A 13,991-nucleotide genomic window follows, 5' to 3' on the forward strand; every position below is an offset into this window, starting at 1 on the left:
TTTATTAATGAGGGGAAAAGGGAGTGTTAGGACCACCCTTAATAGACAAGTATAGTTTCCCTAGGAAAAAACTAAGCACCCAGGTTCATCCATAGTCCTGCTCCACCAAGTTACTGACCCTCTAATAGAGTACAATGTATAATATGAGTGCATGGTCTGGAACCTTATCCTTCGAGGAGGGGATGGGGCCCCCAGGCAGTGAAACCCACTTATTTGTCAAAGCCCAGCAGCTATATTCACAATCTAACCAATGCCCTCTGTTCTCCCTCCTTATATCTTCCCATACCTCCCAACATCTGGTAGTATTGAGCAGGGACCCAGTTGCATGCACCCAAAAATAAGTGTGGTCTATTGGGAGGGGCATGGCCTTGTGTCATGTCTCTGTTCTCATCACTCTGGGGGCATGCCCAGCACACCCCAAGCTGTTGGGCTGCCCCCATGCTCACCGTCCACACTGCTCAGATGTGCAGTGCAAAACAGCCGGCAGAAAGTGCTGCCCCCGCCCATGGATGAGACGGTGCATGAAAAGCGTGACTGTCCCGCCAAAAGTGGGACGGTTGGGGGTATATCTTCTCAGTTTTTCTCCCAGTTTTATCCCAACTCCTCTGGACTGCAGAATCCGCCACCTTCTTGGTCCTCACCCTGAACCAGTGCACAACCATTTACAATCAACGGCTCTGATTCCTTCCGGCAAGGGGAAATTGAAAGCTACTTGTGTACAAATCTTACTGTTTGATTTTTCCTCTTGTACTATCTGTTTTAATAAAATGTATTGTTTATGTGTGTTTTTGTAAATTTCCCTTTATGGTGCTACAGACACTTTGTGGTGCAATATAAATAAAAGATTATAATAATTAATGAATAATTAATTAGCTGCAAAGATGGTTAGTGAGTGGAATCATAGATGTGGCAAAAAATCCAATTCACCATACATATAAGAATAAAAATATTTTATTGAATAAAAAAATATGATCAAGGTAAGCCTCCAAACACATGGAACAAATCCCAGAGGTTGTTGCAGGAGGGATGAAGTCAGAGTGCATAATAACAAAATATGAGTAGTGACCAGGTGATGGCGCTCTAGCCTCCCCTCCCTTCCCTTTGCTCCCAGTGCAGGGTTCTCTTCTGATCATGTGCAGTCCAGCCAATACACCCCTTAAAAGGGGCTTCAGCATGGTGCAGTTTTGCATCCTTGGTTGAAGTATTTTTCTTAATTTGCCCTACCTACTCTAGTAGGTAGCTAAACTCTGCTGTCATCACTCGCCAGTTGGTCACAAGTTAATCTTATATAAAACATCATACACGTTTGTTTTCAAAAATAAAATACAAAATAATTTAATTTAAATACCTATGAAAACATACAAATCAAAAAAATATCACTTTATTATACAAAAAACGGTAAAACAACCCAAAAACACACTATAAAAATATAATTCTAACACACTGAAAGTAAAATGTTCACCATCAATATAAAAATGAACTTGGTTAGCCTTGTCATACTAGCCTTACCAGAACGCTATTAGGAGGCTGATGATATATCACAACTACTATGTGTAAAGAGGAAAAGCACAGTTCATGCTAAGATCCAACAATAAGGTATGTCATGTGCACACAGAGGTGGCAGCTATTTTGTGGCTGTTGGAATATAATTGCACAGCCTTAATATCGGATCAGTCCCCTAACGGATAGTTGCCCTATGTGTAATATTTAATGCTTTTTATGTCTGAATACAAATATATTAATGTTCTAGTGCTGATGTATATTTTGTTTGAGCATCTGAAACGTTGACCATGTATAGTATGATACTGTGGACTCCAGAGTGAGCTCCTACTCTTCTTGATAAGGGGGACTGCCTGCCATGCTCCAGCCCGGACATTAGGCGTTCAGGACTGCCCATGTTGCGCCGTCTGACAGGTCCAGGAAGAAACGGCTTCTAGGGAATTTATCGGCTGAAGCCCCGGGAAGCCGGGTAGGGCAGACTGAAAGACAGGGGAGTGGTTTCCCACTGGACGCACTCTCTCTGTTAATCGCATTCAGGACTATCAGCCCCAGGGGGAAAAAACTCCTCCCACCGGGATGCTTGTCTGTGTGTGAGTAGCATGGGAACTCACTGCCAGTGCACAGACTGCAACTGGCTCACTGGAGGTGGCGGATTTTACTGTAGTGGCCCTGCAGCCGCCAAGTAAAATCAGGCCATTGGTGGCCTATATTCATCATTAGTGGATCAGTGGCAGCGTTTTGTGCCACTACATACAGCAGCAATACTGTCCATAGTTTCCATGTTACTTATTCATTTAAGATGAGCTCTGGTGAAAACCACACTCCTAAGCGGAGGCTTTCTCACTAATACTGGCATCCGAATGCTGCTGGCAGAGTTCCAGTGATAGCTGCGCATGCCCATAGAGATTTGATATAAGGGGAATCCAGCGAAGCCTCTCTGGTCCCTCATTGCCAGGTATAGGTAATGCCATCTGAAGATAAACTGAGTGAAGCCTCCGTCCCCAGAAGAGATGGCAGTAAACTGAGGCTAGTAGTGTAAATTGGATAATCTCTGATTAATATACGACTAATGAATGAAGTAAATTGGCCAAGCAGAAGTGTCAAGCTTGCGTCATCATCACTATTGCACCAGCCCTTCAGCACTTCCAAGAGATAGGAATCCTGAGACATATATGTGCATGTGCCTACCTCTTATTGTGTCACAGTTATATGAATATGTCTTTATGGTAATTAGCCTATGCCGGATTATCCGGTCCTTTTGTTAAATAAGAAAATCGGTCATACAAAATTTTGTTGCCATTTGCATTAGAATAAATGGCTCTTCACCGCTTGATAACTAGAGCCCTGCATGTCACAAATGGGTAAAACTATACTTTATGTTTGAGAAATTTGTGCTTATTTATATTGTAACAGTTCTGTCTCTATTTTCCAATGTCTAACCTGTGGTGGCCAAAAGAGAAATACCAGCAATGTGAAATAAAATACCAACACATCCATACCATAATTAATAGAAAATCTGTCAGACGTTGCTGTAATAGTTGATACTGAAGCAATGCAAAGACATTTTCTAGGTGGTAGAGAACAGATTCAGAATCCCCAGTCTAATAGTCTCTATACAGAAGACTCCTGCAAAAGACAAAATAGTTTACACAGTTATACAACACAGAGGTTCTAGAAACACAAGGGCATGCCAGCTTTGGGCATCATGTGCCAATCACAACTGTATTCAGTAATATATGGCTTTATGTAGGCACATAGGGCCTGATTCTGAGTGACAAGCAGGTCCTTATGTGGCCACATCTAGCGAATTTCAGCCCGCTTTGCATGCTCTGTAACGGACATTCGCATCTTTGTGCATCTCCAGGCGATTCTGAGTCTGACATATCTCGGATGTTTCTCTCAGTATGTGAAGTGAGCATTTCAGGGTGTCATGATCGTGCAGCCAGAGTTTTAATCTATTCTGAGTTGTGGGTATGAGGAGGGGTCGTCTATTTCAGACGAATCTCCTGCACCCAACATAGGGTTTGTGTAAATGCTGATACAACTGGTGACAGCGGTATGGTGTGTACAGATGATGACGTGCGTGTAGCCGCATTAGAATTCAGTTAGCATAATATCCGCATTGCGAGTGTGGCCACATACAGACCTGCGTGCAACTCCGGGTTAGGTCCGTGGTGTTTGGGTTATGCATGAGCAAGGCTGTTATTGACATGAGACTGTATATTATCTAAACATCTAGATACAATTCTTTTACATTTTATATATAATTAAAGACGTTTACTATTTTGCACATTTAAACCTGTTTACTAATCCTTTAACTTAATTGCTATAGTGCAAGAATAGAAAAGCAGCCTGTGATATTGTGTTACAATACACAGATCGATTGTTGTTTCAGTATCTGTATCATATAAGAAATAGTTTATTACATGGGTTGCAGGCTGTGGCTAGCCATTATATGCATATGATTGTTCATTAATTGGGGGTGATTAGAAAATGCAGGCGTGTCAGGACCATTTTCTGGGCGTGCACTAGTGAGCCTCTGTGACTTCGATCACAGCTGGAGAGGCCCCGGCATATTAGGAGAGCTGCTCAGTCTCAGACAGCATAGCGTTACTCAGAAGTTCCATGTGTAACCGATTTTGTATGAAAGCGGCTGATGTGAGATGCCAGAAGTGAGCATCTCAGAGCACAAGACATCAGATAAGTCAATATCATATATTCGCAAGTCTGCTAGGTACGGAATCGCAGTCACGACAGTATTTGCATCCATCTCTGAATCAGGCCCATATTTAAGCAAATAGTGATTGAACAATTGCAATTTGCAACATTAATACGCTATTCCCTTTTTTAGCTACCTTGGAGTGTACTGATGTGAATTATTACATGTCCTCTGTACAGCGCTGTGTAATTGCATTGGCACTATATAAATAATCAATAATAAATAATATGTATTATGGTAACCTGAGAATGGGTTCAGCATAGCCATCCCTGCTATAACTAGATACAACTTAGTAAAATGTATTGTAATAGAAACAAAAATACATAGATGTAACTACAAACTAAAAGGAAATAAATACACATGCATATACACAGAACGGCTGTTTGGACAAGCTATATATAGCAAAAATGCACTTAATAGTGTAGTTAAAAATGAAACCTTTTTGCCTGTACTCACAAACTCTAGTCCTGAGCTTACAGCGTCACATCTGAAGTGACCTCTGATTTGCATGTCCTTACTTACAATAGACTCTTTGTGAATAGAAGCTACACAGGTACATCCAGAATTTCACTACCAAAATGATATTATAATAGATATCTTCTGCCTTAATAGTTATAGTTGTGGTTCTTAATTGCAAAAATGTAGAAAATGAGCATTTTCATAGTATGAATCTATATTGGTGACAAAGCAAAAAGGATTTATTCTCTGGTGCTCTAACATGAGGACCCAATCTATTATATAATCATGTATCAGTGTGTCAGGTTCATGGACATGTACATAGACCCCACCCTGGTGGTGACAGTGACAGTTAAAGGGAGCCCCCGGCAACACATATGGCTGCCTGTCCAAAACTCTCCAATCACCCACCTTAACAACATACTAGCTTTTCCCTATTACCAACAAAACGTTGGGGGCCTTGGTTATCAGAATACCCCGCGGTGGTGCATGTATGGTTAAAGGAGACGCCGTTTATTCATTTAGCATTAGTGCAGCAACTCTAATGCTTCCAATTAGAATCAGGCTATTGGATCTCTTCTGTTACAGAGAGGTCAGAGGAACCAAAGATGTCTAGAACAGGTCACGGCTATATGAAAGTGAGGAGACATTGCTAGATAGAGTAAGTTGTAGGAATTCCTGATTAGGGCAAATTGATTTTTAAAGTGGATATCCGCTTGAAAAAAAACTATTTTATTAATTGAAATCATACCTTCATATTTGTTTACTTACAAGTAACCCTTTACTTTATTTATAGATGTCTTCACTCACCTGTCCATGGATTTTTCTGGAGATCTGGAGCGGCGCCCTGCAGAGCGGAATGATTGTTCAGGTGAAAGTCTGGAAGGACTTTGAGATCGCCCAAATGTTGAGGCTGTTTGGTAATTCTGGCGCCGAAGCTCTTTGACTGCAAGCTCTCTATAAACAAATAATCATTATTATTTCATAACTGATATTTATGTAAAAAAATTACCAAAAATTTGCCATAAAGAAAGACTGCAGTCTCCCAAAAATGTTATCCATACTATCCGTTCCCTCCTATTACACTCTTTGTTTCCCAGTACTCACCCCTCAGTAATCCTCCATTCCCTATGTTGTCCGAGGCTCTAAGCTTGAAAAACTGTTTCAAAAAGAGTAAATTCTATGTGTTGGATTGGAGCTGACTACAGCTTTTCTAAGAGCAGAGATCCCATACACACTAACGAGACCTACCACCACTCAACATGTTATATTCTCCATGCGTAGCAAAGCCACAAAACAAAGGAAGCACCAGAAGTAAGTATAGCAGGTAATAATGCACTAGAACTATGCACTATTGCTTTAAATATTGCTTTAATACAATTGAAGCCACAAGTTGCAGAAGGTTTCAGTAAAGAACTGTTGCACAGGGAGGAACAGGCCATGCCGGGTCATTGAGGAGCAAAGGGGTGGAGGAGGCGGAGGGATGGATCAGCCAAAGACTGAACCGCACCACTCATGCAGTAAGGTGGCTGGTCCCTAGGTGCCAGCCACCAGGAAGTGTTTCTTTTTCAAAGCCAGCCACTTATAAGCTAGAACCAGCTCCTATGAGCTCTGGCCACTTAGACCAGGCCACAGGATAAAAAAGATATGTGTAAATGAAATAAATTGTACAAGTAGCACCCTGTGCCGTCGGCCCAGTAGGAAGACTCAGGGTGAAGCCTAGGTCCAATTGGCCCCATCCAAAGCAGAGTCACTGGGAATACATTTATATATAGTAACGAAGCCTATGACTTTCTATTGCTTTCCATTATACTAATCACTCAATAAATAACACCTGTGTCACTTGTCACCAAAGTAAAACACACCAAATTACCTACTTATACATACCCACTAACCCCTAATCTAATGTTAGCCTGTTTACGCCCTAGTATAATCTTGCAACAATTAAAACTTAAAAATATTTATTCCAATATACATCAAAATAAATTGCCACCAAAAATATAATATTCACCTTGGTAAACAAACACAGAAAGAAAATGCATTTCCAACCAACGTTAGGTGAATAAAATAAACTAAATGTACATATACTTACCTCTCAAAGCGTTCTGTAGACAGGTGTCGTCTGGTAATTTCAAGTTCAGCATCTTGTTGCGCGATCTTGTTTTTGAAATGTCCGGCTTTACGGCATTGGGCTCCTCTACAATTGGCAAAAAAATATTGCTGTAATGTTCAGCGGAGGAAGCGAAAAGCTGCTAGGACTATATGGCTATTACTGATTACCTACCAGGAAGATAAATAAATTGTCTTTGAACAAATATTTCAAATATTGGCCACATGAATAAAACAAATATGGTATACGGCTTTATATCTGAATATCATAACCTCAAGTAAACTTGTCCAGATAGTTAACATACTGCAGTGAAATGTCAACAAGCCACACAACATATAAGGCAATATAGTCAGCACATTACTGAGCATGTTCTGGGAAGCTGACCCATTATCGTTTCAGTGACCAGTCAGCGAAGATGAACAGCAGAGTCGTAACTGGACTTTTTGGTGCCCTGGGCCAGAAAGAGCATTGTAAACCCACCCACCCCCCCTTCAAGTTTTAGGGACATAAGGCACATGTCCGAAAAAGGGACATGGCCTCATTTGTCCCATACACTAATGGAGGAGTACCAGCCCCTTTGTGCAAAATACCAGAGCCACTGTTATCCAGGTGACAGTGCCAAAAACACCGTGAATCCAATGGCTGCAGTGATAATGCACAATAATTATGGGTGATGGGTTTGAGTCCCGGGTATGACAGAATTATGTGTCCATTAAACACAAGAAGGACATGACTGGAGGGGAGGTGGCCAGATGGAGGGGGAGTCGGACAGGAAGGAGATAGGTTTAACGAAAAATGGACCTTATTAAAAAATTTACGTTAGTGGCACCGCCGCTGCGTCTTTGTATGCAAAAGCCAAAGGAAGTAAAAAGGCGCCTACTATAGGCTTCAAGAAACAGGTAAAATTTATAAAAGTGTGTTCCAAATTATGGGAAAAGAAATTATCCTGAAAACCTTAAAGGGCATACTGTATGTATAAATGATCAGGTTTTAGAGGAGCTCATGCGCAGTCTCCCCCAAAACCTAGAATTTCCGGAGATATGACGCAAATATTGAATGATATATAGGCCCCTAAATCACAAGGATTTTGTATAATAAATCCCATTCCCGTATCAGGAAAACAAGTGCCCCTGTTTCACAGAGTGGAGTCTCCGCTTTCTAATAAGTTGCAAGAACAATATGATCACAAGAACTTCTAGTCAAATAAATGTCTTTAGTAAAGGTTAACCTAGCCCTATTCCTAACGATACACCAAGTTAAGATCCTTATAACAATAATAACTCTTACAGAGATCTAATCTTGACTCCTCAAATAAAAATAAACCATCATGCAGCATAATCTGTACCAGGGGAAACAAAGAAAACATTTTATTTCTTCTAGTACTCACTTAATAAAATGTAATATATGCTAGATTACATTACACTTTTGGTTTGCCTGGGGTAATGTACAGGTTAGTGGGCCCTCTAATGTCTTTATACAGCCTTACCATATAGTGCATACTTTAAAACGTTCCTTACGTATTTCAGCAGAAATAATAATTCTAACTTGATATTAAAGGATTTATCTCAATCTTTCGTATGTCTAGCAAACATGAACCAAGAGTCAAGGTGCCTATCTACTAGACCAGTGATTCCCAACCTCGGTCCTCAAGGCACACTAACAGTCCTGGTTTTAGTGATATTCATGATTGTGCACAGATGGTTAAATCCAGGGCTCGAAGTGAGCCGGTATACGGCGGTATGCCATATGCCATACCGCCACTTCAGCCAACAATTCCTGCTGCAGCGATGGAAGCTGAGAAGCTTCCTCTGTATTATGTGGAGATGTGTCCCTCTGGGGACACATCATTTAGCAGCTCTGGGCAGGCATCGAGTGACAGGTACACGGCTGGCCGGTGGCAGAAAAGATGCGGCGCCCGGTGACAGTACACAATCCTCGGCCCCGGTCGTGTACCAATCACAGACCGGCGGCCAACTAAAGAGATTAATTGGCGGTGGCAGTTAGCCAATCACGGCTTGCGGACCAGCAGCCAATCAGAATGAGCCATGTGTCTGTTTCTGATTGGCTGCCGGTCCGTGCTGTGATTGGTTCGCAGCCGGCACTAGGCACAAATCGCCCTTGCAACTTCCCCGTTAATCAAAAGTGTCCCTGCCTGATGCTGCAATGCCTGCGAGAGCCCACTGCCAGCTGGCGGACAGGAAGATGAAGCCGGACTCTACCAACTCCGGACATGGAAATAAAGGTACAGGGGGGGAGGAGAAAGAATATGGTAGTGTTAGGTGCAGCGTGTGGGAGAGTGAAGCAGGTAGTGTGGAGTGCACGGGGTGGGAGTGGGGTGTAGGCAATGTTAGGTGCAGGGTGTAGCAGTGGGAAGCAGGTAGTGTGGAGTGGAGGGTGTGGGAGTGGAGGGAGTAAGCAATGTTAAGTGTAGGAGTGGGAAGCAGGTAGTGTGGAGTGCAGGGTGTGGGAGTGAGGAGTAGGCAATGTTAGGTGCAGGGTGTGGGAAGCAGGTAGTGTGGGGTGCAGGGTGTGGGAGAGGAAAGCTGGTGGTGTGGGAGTGGGAAGCAGATAGTGTGGGGTTAAGGATTTGGGAAAGGGAAACAGATAGTGTGGGGTGCAGGGTGAGGGAGCAGGAAGCAGGTGGGGTGCAAGGTGTGGGAGTGGGGAGTAGGTAGTGTGGGGTGCAGGGAGTGGCAGAGGAAAGCAGGTAGTGTGGAGTACAGGGTGTGGGAGAGGAAAGCAAGTAGTAGGAGTGGGGAGTAGGTAATGTAGGGTGCAGGGTGTGGGAGAGGAAAGCAGGTAGTAGGAGTGGGGAGTAGGTAGTGTGGAGTACAGGGTGTGGGAGAGGAAAGCAGGTAGTAGGAGTGGGGAGTAGGTAGTGTGGGGTGCAGGGTGTGGGAGTGGAAAGCAGGTAGTAGGAGTGGGGAGTAGGTAGTGTGGGGTGCAGGGTGTGGGAGAGGAAAGCAGGTAGTAGGAGTGGGGAGTAGGTAGTGTGGGGTGCAGGGTGTGGGAGAGGAAAGCAGGTAGTAGGAGTGGGGAGTAGGTAGTGTGGGGTGCAGGGTGTGGGAGAGGAAAGCAGGTAGTAGGAGTGGGGAGTAGGTAGTGTGGGGTGCAGGGTGTGGGAGAGGAAAGCAGGTAGTGGGAGTGGGGAGTAGGTAGTGTGGGGTGCAGGGTGTGGGAGAGGAAAGCAGGTAGTGGGAGTGGGGAGTAGGTAGTGTGGAGTGCAGGGTGTGGGAGAGGAAAGCAGGTAGTAGGAGTGGGGAGTAGGTAGTGTGGGGTGCAGGGTGTGGGAGAGGAAAGCAGGTAGTAGGAGTGGGGAGTAGGTAGTGTGGGGTGCAGGGTGTGGGAGAGGAAAGCAGGTAGTAGGAGTGTGAAGCAGGTAGTGTGGAGTGCACGGGGTGGGAGTGGGGTGTAGGCAATGTTAGGTGCAGGGTGTAGCAGTGGGAAGCAGGTAGTGTGGAGTGGAGGGTGTGGGAGTGGAGGGAGTAAGCAATGTTAAGTGTAGGAGTGGGAAGCAGGTAGTGTGGAGTGCAGGGTGTGGGAGTGGGGAGTAGGCAATGTTAGGTGCAGGGTGTGGGAAGCAGGTAGTGTGGGGTGCAGGGTGTGGGAGAGGAAAGCTGGTGGTTTGGGAGTGGGAAGCAGATAGTGGGGTTAAGGATTTGGGAAAGGGAAACAGGTAGTGTGGGGTGCAGGGTGAGGGAGCAGGAAGCAGGTGGGGTGCAAGGTGTGGGAGTGGGGAGTAGGTAGTGTGGGGTGCAGGGAGTGGCAGAGGAAAGCAGGTAGTGTGAAGTACAGGGTGTGGGAGAGGAAAGCAGGTAGTGGGAGTGGGGAGTGGCAGAGGAAAGCAGGTAGTGTGGAGTACAGGGTGTGGGAGAGGAAAGCAAGTAGTAGGAGTGGGGAGTAGGTAATGTGGGGTGCAGGGTGTGGGAGAGGAAAGCAGGTAGTAGGAGTGGGGAGTAGGTAGTGTGGAGTACAGGGTGTGGGAGAGGAAATCAGGTAGTAGGAGTGGGGAGGGTAGTGTGGGGTGCAGGGTGTGGGAGAGGAAAGCAGGTAGTAGGAGTGGGGAGTAGGTAGTGTGGGGTGCAGGGTGTGGGAGAGGAAAGCAGGTAGTAGGAGTGGGGAGTAGGTAGTGTGGGGTGCAGGGTGTGGGAGAGGAATGCAGGTAGTGGGAGTGGGGAGTAGGTAGTGTGGGGTGCAGGGTGTGGGAGAGGAAAGCAGGTAGTGGGAGTGGGGAGTAGGTAGTGTGGGGTGCAGGGTGTGGGAGAGGAAAGCAGGTAGTGGGAGTGGGGAGTAGGTAGTGTGGAGTGCAGGGTGTGGGAGAGGAAAGCAGGTAGTAGGAGTGGGGAGTAGGTAGTGTGGGGTGCAGGGTGTGGGAGTGGAAAGCAGGTAGTAGGAGTGGGGAGTAGGTAGTGTGGGGTGCAGGGTGTGGGAGAGGAAAGCAGGTAGTAGGAGTGTGAAGCAGGTAGTGTGGAGTGCACGGGGTGGGAGTGGGGTGTAGGCAATGTTAGGTGCAGGGTGTAGCAGTGGGAAGCAGGTAGTGTGGAGTGGAGGGTGTGGGAGTGGAGGGAGTAAGCAATGTTAAGTGTAGGAGTGGGAAGCAGGTAGTGTGGAGTGCAGGGTGTGGGAGTGGGGAGTAGGCAATGTTAGGTGCAGGGTGTGGGAAGCAGGTAGTGTGGGGTGCAGGGTGTGGGAGAGGAAAGCTGGTGGTTTGGGAGTGGGAAGCAGATAGTGTGGGGTTAAGGATTTGGGAAAGGGAAACAGGTAGTGTGGGGTGCAGGGTGAGGGAGCAGGAAGCAGGTGGGGTGCAAGGTGTGGGAGTGGGGAGTAGGTAGTGTGGGGTGCAGGGAGTGGCAGAGGAAAGTAGGTAGTGTGAAGTACAGGGTGTGGGAGAGGAAAGCAGGTAGTGGGAGTGGGGAGTAGGTAGTGTGGGGTGCAGGGAGTGGCAGAGGAAAGCAGGTAGTGTGGAGTACAGGGTGTGGGAGAGGAAAGCAAGTAGTAGGAGTGGGGAGTAGGTAATGTGGGGTGCAGGGTGTGGGAGAGGAAAGCAGGTAGTAGGAGTGGGGAGTAGGTAGTGTGGAGTACAGGGTGTGGGAGAGGAAAGCAGGTAGGAGTGGGGAGTAGGTAGTGTGGGGTGCAGGGTGTGGGAGAGGAAAGCAGGTAGTAGGAGTGGGGAGTAGGTAGTGTGGGGTGCAGGGTGTGGGAGAGGAAAGCAGGTAGTAGGAGTGGGGAGTAGGTAGTGTGGGGTGCAGGGTGTGGGAGAGGAATGCAGGTAGTGGGAGTGGGGAGTAGGTAGTGTGGGGTGCAGGGTGTGGGAGAGGAAAGCAGGTAGTGGGAGTGGGGAGTAGGTAGTGTGGAGTGCAGGGTGTGGGAGAGGAAAGCAGGTAGTAGGAGTGGGGAGTAGGTAGTGTGGGGTGCAGGGTGTGGGAGAGGAAAGCAGGTAGTAGGAGTGGGGAGTAGGTAGTGTGGGGTGCAGGGTGTGGGAGAGGAAAGCAGGTAGTAGGAGTGGGGAGTAGGTAGTGTGGGGTGCAGGGTGTGGGAGAGGAAAGCAGGTAGTGGGAGTGGGGAGTAGGTAGTATGGGGTGCAGGGTGTGGGAGAGGAAAGCAGGTAGTGGGAGTGGGGAGTAGGTAGTGTGGGGTGCAGGGTGTGGGAGAGGAAAGCAGGTAGTGGGAGTGGGGAGTAGGTAGTGTGGGGTGCAGGGTGTGGGAGAGGAAAGCAGGTAGGAGGAGTAGGGAGTAGGTAGTGAGGGGTGCAGGGAGTGGCAGAGGAAAGCAAGTAGTGTGAAGTACAGTGTGTGGGAGAGGAAAGCAGGTAGTGGGAGTGGGGAGTAGGTAGTGTGGGGTGCAGGGTGTGGGAGAGGAAAGCAGGTAGGAGGAGTGGGGAGTAGGTAGTGTGGGGTGCAGGGAGTGGCAGAGGAAAGCAGGTAGTGTGAAGTACAGGGTGTGGGAGAGGAAAGCAGGTAGTGGGAGTGGGGAGTAGGTTGTGTGGGGTGCAGGGTGTGGGAGTGGGGAGTAGGCAATGTTAGGTGCAGGGTGTGGGAAGCAGGTAGTGTGGGGTGCAGGGTGTGGGAGAGGAAAGCTGGTGGTTTGGGAGTGGGAAGCAGATAGTGTGGGGTTAAGGATTTGGGAAAGGGAAACAGGTAGTGTGGGGTGCAGGGTGAGGGAGCAGGAAGCAGGTGGGGTGCAAGGTGTGGGAGTGGGGAGTAGGTAGTGTGGGGTGCAGGGAGTGGCAGAGGAAAGTAGGTAGTGTGAAGTACAGGGTGTGGGAGAGGAAAGCAGGTAGTGGGAGTGGGGAGTAGGTAGTGTGGGGTGCAGGGAGTGGCAGAGGAAAGCAGGTAGTGTGGAGTACAGGGTGTGGGAGAGGAAAGCAAGTAGTAGGAGTGGGGAGTAGGTAATGTGGGGTGCAGGGTGTGGGAGAGGAAAGCAGGTAGTAGGAGTGGGGAGTAGGTAGTGTGGAGTACAGGGTGTGGGAGAGGAAAGCAGGTAGGAGTGGGGAGTAGGTAGTGTGGGGTGCAGGGTGTGGGAGAGGAAAGCAGGTAGTAGGAGTGGGGAGTAGGTAGTGTGGGGTGCAGGGTGTGGGAGAGGAAAGCAGGTAGTAGGAGTGGGGAGTAGGTAGTGTGGGGTGCAGGGTGTGGGAGAGGAATGCAGGTAGTGGGAGTGGGGAGTAGGTAGTGTGGGGTGCAGGGTGTGGGAGAGGAAAGCAGGTAGTGGGAGTGGGGAGTAGGTAGTGTGGAGTGCAGGGTGTGGGAGAGGAAAGCAGGTAGTAGGAGTGGGGAGTAGGTAGTGTGGGGTGCAGGGTGTGGGAGAGGAAAGCAGGTAGTAGGAGTGGGGAGTAGGTAGTGTGGGGTGCAGGGTGTGGGAGAGGAAAGCAGGTAGTAGGAGTGGGGAGTAGGTAGTGTGGGGTGCAGGGTGTGGGAGAGGAAAGCAGGTAGTGGGAGTGGGGAGTAGGTAGTGTGGGGTGCAGGGTGTGGGAGAGGAAAGCAGGTAGTGGGAGTGGGGAGTAGGTAGTGTGGGGTGCAGGGTGTGGGAGAGGAAAGCAGGTAGTGGGAGTGGGGAGTAGGTAGTGTGGGGTGCAGGGTGTGGGAGAGGAAAGCAGGTAGGAGGAGTAGGGAGTAGGTAGTGTGGGGTGCAGGGAGTGGCAGAGGAAAGCAAGTAGTGTGAAGTACAGTGTGTGGGAGAGGAAAGCAGGTAGTGGGAGTGGGGAGTAGG

General features: G+C 47.5%; 1 protein-coding gene across 1 annotated transcript in view; it reads right to left on the reverse strand.

Moving 5' to 3' along the window:
- Positions 1-933: 933 nt before the first annotated feature.
- TSGA10 (testis specific 10) overlaps positions 934-13,991 on the reverse strand; it is a 101,416-nt gene continuing 88,358 nt past the window's right edge. The window contains exons 18-20 of the mRNA XM_088454115.1: positions 6,768-6,872; positions 5,486-5,632; positions 934-3,126 (exon numbers count right to left, since the gene is read on the reverse strand). Coding sequence (XP_088310241.1) covers positions 3,102-3,126; positions 5,486-5,632; positions 6,768-6,872 — 277 coding nt within the window. The 3' untranslated portion in view covers positions 934-3,101. The remainder of the gene's footprint in view (positions 3,127-5,485; positions 5,633-6,767; positions 6,873-13,991) is intronic.

The sequence above is a fragment of the Taudactylus pleione genome, unplaced genomic scaffold, assembly GCF_031769625.1.
Source record: "Taudactylus pleione unplaced genomic scaffold, aTauple2 ptg000609l, whole genome shotgun sequence".
Taxonomy (NCBI): Eukaryota; Metazoa; Chordata; class Amphibia; order Anura; family Myobatrachidae; genus Taudactylus; species Taudactylus pleione.